The sequence below is a fragment of the Sinocyclocheilus anshuiensis genome, unplaced genomic scaffold (genome assembly GCF_001515605.1).
Source record: "Sinocyclocheilus anshuiensis isolate Anshui unplaced genomic scaffold, SAMN03320099.WGS_v1.1 scaffold860, whole genome shotgun sequence".
In the NCBI taxonomy this organism is placed as follows: Eukaryota; Metazoa; Chordata; class Actinopteri; order Cypriniformes; family Cyprinidae; genus Sinocyclocheilus; species Sinocyclocheilus anshuiensis.
In genome coordinates, this window is record NW_015548288.1 from 241,115 (window position 1) to 249,272 (window position 8,158).

Sequence of the window (8,158 nt, forward strand, 5' to 3'; positions counted from 1 at the left end):
CCGGTGTGATTGTATTAAATATAGAAAATATTAATCAGCTATTTTTGTCTTTTGGAAGCTGCATTCAAAATTCACTTGGCTCAAAAAATCTGAGGGGGCATGTGCCCCCTCACTTTGAATGGGCATGACACCTCTGTCTATGGTATAAAGTAGACAGCATCACTGATTGTAATGAGTTCCATAGTATTTTGTCGCGCCGTGCCACTCGCGTCCGGTGTAGACACTGTGTAACATTGGTTTTGCTGTGTTTGATCCTTTTGGGGGTAGGGGCGTGTTTGTTTTGGTGATTTCAAATGTCAACTTTGTCTACCAGAAATCGCTTACCCCACCTTTAAGTGCAAGTATCTGATCATATATAGAGCCACAATACCAACTCTGACAACAGTTTAATTATATATATATATAAAAAAAAAAACTTTTCCCCCTTTTTTTCTTTATATATTAGGCTATATGTTTAGTGGTGTGCCATGTTTTTTTTTTTGTATCAAAACTATGTCGCGACAGAAAAAAGGTTGTGAAACACTGATCTAATCGATAAACAAGCCCAGCTGCTGCTGAGTAAATTCTATCTGACATTCAACAATAAACACTCACATGAGCAGAGGAAACCATTTTGATATGTTGGTTGCCTTTTTAGGCTACCAAAAATAAAATCGATCTGGTCTTTGGTGTAGCGTCTGTCATAATGGTCTGATTACAGGCACAGACAGTCTCCATGGCTTTGAAACGAAATTTTACTGAAGTTCGGTAGAAGTGTGTTAAATCCTGTCAATCACACAACACAAAGAAACAGTTGCTTACCTCACGCCTGTGACAAATTTCCAGGCATCTGTTCTGTTTGTATTCTCTTCGATGTATTTAAACATTGCCACACAGTGTGTTGTTATTCGGGTAATCACAGCTGTGCTTATATTATAAATCCAGTAGAGGCATTTCTGAATCTGTACAAATCGGTTTAATGAATGATTCAATCATTCATTCCTAACAGTTACTCTGAAGGAACCGGTTGAATTTTTTTTTTCTTCCAATTACCGATAAAGACCATTCGGGCTGTGTCCGATTATGCATACCCACCTACTAGTAAGTGAAAAACAGTATGTGAAAATTCATTCAACAGTAGGCAACTTCCTGTGAAATGCAATTTCGAACACAGTCTTGCTTTTAGTTGCTGAAGAAAGCAGTGTTTTTGAACTAATTTTTTTGTCACAGCTGTGCTTATATTATAAAGCCAGTAGAGGCATTTCTGAATCTGTACAAATCGGTTTAATGAATGATTCAATCATTCATTCCTAAGTTACTCTGAAGGAACCGGTTGAATTTTTTTTTTCTTCCAATTACCGATAAAGACCATTCGGGCTGTGTCCGATTATGCATACCCACCTACTAGTAAGTGAAAAACAGTATGTGAAAATTCATTCAACAGTAGGCAACTTCCTGTGAAATGCAATTTCGAACACAGTCTTGCTTTTAGTTGCTGAAGAAAGCAGTGTTTTTGAACTAATTTTTTTGAGTGAGTGAGTGAATGATTGAATGAATGACAAAGAGCTTGCCTGTTTCTTTCCTGAATGAATCAGTGTTTTTGAATGAATCATTTGAATGAATGATTCATTGGCTCACCCATAAAATCAGTCACTTGATTCGTTCCGGAATGCATCAACGTATCGTTTGAATAATGCACACCATCAGTCTATCTGCAACACTTAAACAGCATATTTTTCTCCCACAACTGCTTCTCAGTTTGACAGCTAGAGCAGAATGAAATATATATCCACTTAAAATGAAAGTGGATATGACTGACCATTATGCAAATGATGTGTGTGCCTGAAACCACCGTCTGAATGATGTAATAATTTTAAGCTCGTTTTCATGTTGTTATTGGGGAGTTTGTAGAACTGTGACAGACCACATGGAGTAAATTTGTAATGTTTCCAAAGTTTTTCCCACAGTATTTTTTCAATTAGTGCACTGCGAATTGTTTTGGAAGAAAAGCATCTGCTAAATGGTAACTACCACAAGCCCCCTTAACAGCCCCCAAACATCAAAACCAACATAAAATCCATGAGTAAATGTGAGAGGCGTTAATAGGTTTTGGCTACAGCAGTGTGGGGAGGCCTTTAGAATGAGAAAGAGAGAGAAACAGTTATGAAGGGAGCATAAAAAAAATAATAATACTAAAGGAGGAAGTACAAAAGAACATGTCAGAGAAAATGAAAACAGAAACCACCCAAAAATCAAATGCAACCACCTTTTCTCCTGTAACCAATGTAGACACATGGACCGGAGGATGCAGTGTCCAGAAGCATAAACCCTATCCTAAACTTTACATTGTCATTTCTATAATATATATAAGAGAATCTTAAATATGAAAAATGTCTTCAATAGTGTTGGTTTTATTAGAGGACAAATGTAACAATGTCATCCATTCATTCTTCATAGATTCATTTTTGTTTCCAAGAATGTTGCCTAAAACAAAACAAGATTGTCATTCATGAACCATTTTAACATGTACAGTTAGTCCTGATAAAACAAACAAAACACTGAAAAACAGTTAAAAACATTCATTCACTCACACAAACACACAGATACATGCACGCTCATATCAAGTCAGATATTCCAACCCTCAAAAAGACAGACACAGGCGCTTCAGCAGTTGTGAGACTTCTTGTGTTTTCCAGGCATTTGGTAAGGTTTGTCTCATGCACAGCAGACAAAAACTCTTTCACAGCATGTGCGTCTTCCAATAAAGAGGGAGATGTTCCAGTCTCTTACTCCTCTCTCATGGGAACGTCTTCTAGAGGTACTATTGCCTCCAAGGAGCCAGTGCTGCAATGCTGCAATGTTGTTATGGAGATAACAGTGTGTAGTAAGAAGAGAACAAGCACACACAGTTTCAATTTACTGCCATGAAGACGATTTGTACATGACACCGCTCCTGAAGATAACCTCCTATGCAAAGAGAAGGAGCCCGGGAGGTGTGTCAGAGCACATGCTGCGCCTACAGTGGAGTCACACCCAGTCCATCTGACATCACAGCAGTCTGGACCCTGACTGTTCAAATACTCCTCTTGAAACCCTGATGGGAAAGAGAGAAACACTGGCTTAGAACAGGACAGAACATTATACACAGAGCATCGATTCATTTTAGTGAATAGGAAACAAACATTTCTGAATGAATACTTACAAATCAGTTGGAGCAGTTTCTCAATTAATCCGACTTACTCACTAAACAGCAAGTCATGTCCAACTAGCTTTTATTTTTATATTTTCAGTTTTCATTTTAAATTTCATTAGATTTTTTTTGTTTTTTTATTGGATCTTGTTTTCTATAGGTTCTTCTACAATTACCCCATCAACTTCGGTCAGAAATCTTGGTGTAATCTTTGATGACCAGCTGACCTTCAAAGACCACATTGCAAAGACTGCTCGATCTTGCAGGTTTGCATTGCACACCATCAGAAAGATCAGGCCCTTTCTAACGGAGCATGCTGCACAACTTCTTGTCCAGGCCCTTGTCATTTCTAGGCTGGACTACTGCAGTGCTCTTCTGTCTGGACTTCCATCAAGCACAATCAAACCTCTACAAATGATTCAGAATGCAGCGGCAGCGACGCCTCATGGTACCATCACAGAGAGGCTCAAAATCACTTTCCAGAACATTCTCGTTCACCATTCCTGGCTGGTGGAATGATCTTCCCACCCCTATCCGGAATGCTGAATCTCTGACCAATTTCAAGCGTCAGCTGAAAACTCATCTCTTTCGACGCTACTTTACTTCAACCTAAATTTAAAAAAAAAATCGTCTTTATCTTTATTTATTCCTTCCCTTTCTAGCTTGTACTTATTTGAACAATACCTGAAACTTGGTATTACAAGCACTTCCTGTGTCTGTTTGCCTCTTTAAGAAGAATCGCTTTATGTATTGCCCAATTGACCTATCGGTAAGCCCCTCCCCTCGAACGCAGATGAGCCAATGGCAGTTGAGTATCAGTTGCACGGGGAGTGGAACTCGGACATCCGTAGGTTTCAGCGCCATAGAGAATCATTGGAAGATCCGAAGCTTGCATCGTTTTTATGGGGTTTATGCTTCAAAAATGGAAAAACGATGTGCCTGGGGTACTTGTAACAGTGATTCCAGGTATCCTGAGAGGATAGGCAATGGGATTTATTTTATTCTATTTCCTAAACCCAAACAAAACGGAGCAAAATGTCCCAAAGCATTCACCCCCAATCCCAATGAAGACAAAAAAGTTCGTTTTCGGGTTGTTATACTCTCATTAAGTTACAATTTTCATCTGCTCAAGCAGAACGTCATCTTGTGCTTTAGCAAGGTATCTCTGGCTAAAACTAGCTAATGTTAAAGTTAGTGAGTCCATACAAACCTAAATAGAGGACTGTTCTCGCATCTTCTACAGTGTAGAGCAAAAACACATAAAAGAAGGTCTATATTTCACCGTCTCTTCATATTAAACTGGTTAAATGTAAATTAATTTAATCGTACCATGAGATACATGAACAGTGTTGATCCAGGATGTTGTTATCTGCGATCGTGACAAACGTAATATGAGGCTTCTCCCACTTGCATTGTGATTTGTAAACCCTCGCTTCCAAATTAATACCCACAATATTTATTTTAAAATCTTTCATATATCCCTCAACGGCATATTTAAGTCCAACTTGAATGGTGGTCCTTCTGTACAGCGCTCTCTTCCACCTTCAGTACCACGACTGAGGTGCCCTTGAGCAAGGCACCGAACCCCCAATTGCTCCCCGGGCGCCGCAGCATAAATGGCTGCCCACTGCTCCGGGTGTGTGTTCACGGTGTGTGTGTGTTCACTGCTGTGTGTGTGCACTTAGGATGGGATAAATGCAGAGCACTAATTCTGAGTATGGGTCACCATACTTGGCCACGTCACGTCACATTCTGTGTCTAAAATTGATCAAAAAGATATAGGGACAAGATTTTCACACTGACAACTGTCATTGTGAGACAGTGAGCAACTCCGTTTGTTTGTCCGAGTTCGCAACAGTAACTAAGGGGGGCGGGGCTTACCAATAGGTCAATTATAAGTAGCTTTGGATAAAAGCGTCTGCAAAATGACTAAATGTAAAATGTAAATGTATTTAGCGTTATTTCCGTTTTAGTACTTCAGCTTAAACTATTTCATTTAGTTGCTAAGCCCACATTTAAAATTTTAATTAAAGCTTTTTATGTTTTACATGTAATATTTATATTTTATTAATTTTTTTTTCAATTACAAAAACAATAACAATAACAACACTGCATGGAATAACAAATGATACTGAAGGCTTCTGGTGACCTAAATTAGCGTAGTTACTGACTGGTTGTTCTTGTTCATACGACAATCTTTAGTCAAAGACACATATTATGAAATTTATCAGTTAATTGTCTAATAATAATGTCTAATAATACTCTATTTAGGCAAAAGTATGTGTAATTTCAGTCATTTCTCTGGGGAGGAATATTCTTAAGAATTATACTTTCAAATTTAATGCAACAGTCTGAAGAATGTCCTTTTTTATTTCAGCATAGCAATGAGGCTGTGCACAAAGCAAGGTCCATATAGAATTGGTTTACTGAGTCCGGTGTGGATGGGCTTGATTGGCCTGCACAAAGTCTGGACCTGAACACCTTTGGGATGAACTCCCTGTTCCAATTCATCCCAAAGGTGTTCAGTGGGATTAGTGCAGGCCAGACTGTTGCAACAAAGTTGGAAGCACCCAATTCTGTACAATTACTGGAATAGTATAAAAGCCAACATGTAATATTTATATTTTATTAATTTATTTTTCAATTACAAAAACAATAACAATAACAACACTGCATGGAATAACAAATGATACTGAAGGCTTCTGTTGACCTAAATTAGCGTAGTTACCTGACTGGTTGTTCTTGTTCATACGACAATCTTTAGTCAAAGACACATATTATGAAATTGATCAGTTAATTGTCTAATAATAATGTCTAATAATACTCTATTTAGGCAAAAGTATGTGTAATTTCAGTCATTTCTCTGGGGAGGAATATTCTTAAGAATTATACTTTCAAATTTAATGCAACAGTCTGAAGAATGTCCTTTTTTATTTCAGCATAGCAATGAGGCTGTGCACAAAGCAAGGTCCATATAGAATTGGTTTACTGAGTCCGGTGTGGATGGGCTTGATTGGCCTGCACAAAGTCTGGACCTGAACACCTTTGGGATGAACTCCCTGTTCCAATTCATCCCAAAGGTGTTCAGTGGGATTAGTGCAGGCCAGACTGTTGCAACAAAGTTGGAAGCACCCAATTCTGTACAATTACTGGAATAGTATAAAAGCCAAACCTGATGATTAGAAGGGGTTGCACATATAACATTGGGCCATATAGTGCATGTATTCTGTGATTTACCTGCACAGAGAAAGCTTGGCAGACCGGCATACAGCAGATGGTCATTGTCAGGTAGGATGAAGGGGCAGCTGGCTGTGACCTCACCACAGTAGTGCCTGCATGGGAGCCACCTCACACACTGTCTCTGGGGAACCGGAAAATATTCTGCACAAAGCCAGGCTTTATACACTGCCTGAAACACACAAATATCACCACAATCTTATTCAGATTTATGCTGAATACTCAAGCTTGTGGATGGTGCGTCTACACATCATCTTTTTATCTCATCCGAAGTGTTTATGGTAGTAACGAAAAGTACCTCTCACCTGACACAGGTGTGTTTGCGCGCGCACTGAGTAGTCATCCGCCATGTATTTGCGCGTAAGGACCTGAAACTCCTCATATTTTTCCTGAGCGTGTTGGTCGAGTCGGATGTACGCGTCAACACAAGCGCTGCACAGGTCCCCGTCCTCCGGTCCGCCGCTGAACAGGTCACGAACGACACGCGTCATACTGCAGTTGAGCCCGTCAGGACTGGTCATGCTCTCCAGTAGGTCCGCTATTGTGAGCGCGTCGCAAAAGGACAAGCTGAAGTTCCGGAAGTACTCCAAAAACGCGAGTGGCGACACCGTGGGCACCGGTACAGAATAGGAGGAGCTCACCAAACCGCTCTTTTGCCGGTAAAGCGTAGAGCACGCGGACTCCAAAGGTGCGCGGCGCCGCGCGTCAGCCTCCACGCACTCCGGTCCGTTTTTTGTCAGGTTGCTCAAGAGGACCCCGCAGTCCTCATCGCGAAGGCCCGTCTGGGCGTCGTGACTCGCGTTGCTCCACGTCCTCCGGTGAGTCCGGTCTCTCGAGCGGAGCTTGCCTCCCGCGCAGAGCCAGAGGTGATCGGACAACAGCGCCGTGAAAAAGAGCAGCGACGCCAGGCTCATGCGCCATCTCTGCACCTTCTCCGGCTCCGCGCATGGTTTGTCGATGGGTTCGGGCGCGCGGCAGATTTCTAACTCGGCGTCAAGTTTCCTTCCACACCGCCAGGCGCCCGTGATCATATTTTAGAGGGGGAGACAAAGCGCGAGCTCACACGGGCGGGTCTCCTCCGCAATATTCTCCACCGCGACGTTTACATGATGGCTCGAAGCATCCCTTTCACCTGCTACTCAAAATTAAGCTGCACTGCAAACACCTGCGTCTGAATTACCGAGACAGTGCATGATGAAGCACATGCCGCGAGACTCCATCACTACCCCGCATCTCCTTGACAACACATCGTACGCAGCCGAGTCTTACTCATTCACGGGCATCTCTGAGGCGGCGGGGTGAAGAGCTCGTGCGTGTTTGTATGTCTGTAGGGGGCTTGTCATCTTTCCGTGGTCTCCTTCACTCTGTCGCCATCTTCGTTCGCACTCAGACGAACCCTGAGATGTTTTAATTGAAGGCGGGGGGTGTGGCGCGTGCGCTGTCGCGCGCATCCTTGCCTCCTCCATTGAATCTTCATTCACTATGCGCTCACCATTCAAAGGCGCGCATTGTTGCCGACCTCACCTGTCGAGGAATCACCCCGCGCGCCTTCCTGGAACAGGGCAGACGCACAGATCCCGGTTACGAGCGCAGAGCATCTTCACAGCACTGGGGGAATGTGCCTGAGAAAATATATCGATTGTAAACGTTTAAGCCTTTTATCGTCTTCCGGTCATTTTGATGCGTTTTCGGTAAAGAATGTGCTATAATACCACCTCGTTTTAGCAGTGGAACAAGGCTCCTTGACATGTC

The 8,158-nt window shown here is 41.9% G+C and overlaps 1 protein-coding gene across 1 annotated transcript; it reads right to left on the reverse strand.

The window, feature by feature from the left end:
- Positions 1-2,331: 2,331 nt before the first annotated feature.
- On the reverse strand, positions 2,332-7,956 carry nalf2 (NALCN channel auxiliary factor 2). Its single transcript, XM_016443540.1, has 3 exons — positions 6,712-7,956; positions 6,407-6,578; positions 2,332-3,073 (listed from the first exon to the last, which is right to left on the reverse strand). Exons 1-3 carry the CDS (start codon positions 7,435-7,437, stop codon positions 2,766-2,768), a joined length of 1,206 nt encoding a protein of 401 aa, XP_016299026.1. The 5' UTR covers positions 7,438-7,956; the 3' UTR covers positions 2,332-2,765.
- Between the last annotated feature and the right edge of the window lie 202 nt (positions 7,957-8,158).

Excerpts from the sequence above, each read along its gene's own strand:
- nalf2 (XM_016443540.1), bottom strand. The coding sequence starts at position 7,437 with ATGATCACGGGCGCCTGGCGGTGTGGAAGGAAACTTGACGCCGAGTTA. Across the intron at positions 6,579-6,711 it reads CGCAAACACACCTGTGTCAG|GCAGTGTATAAAGCCTGGCT; the intron begins GTGAGAGGTACT and ends TGTGTGTTTCAG. Across the intron at positions 3,074-6,406 it reads GCCAAGCTTTCTCTGTGCAG|GGTTTCAAGAGGAGTATTTG; the intron begins GTAAATCACAGA and ends CTTTCCCATCAG.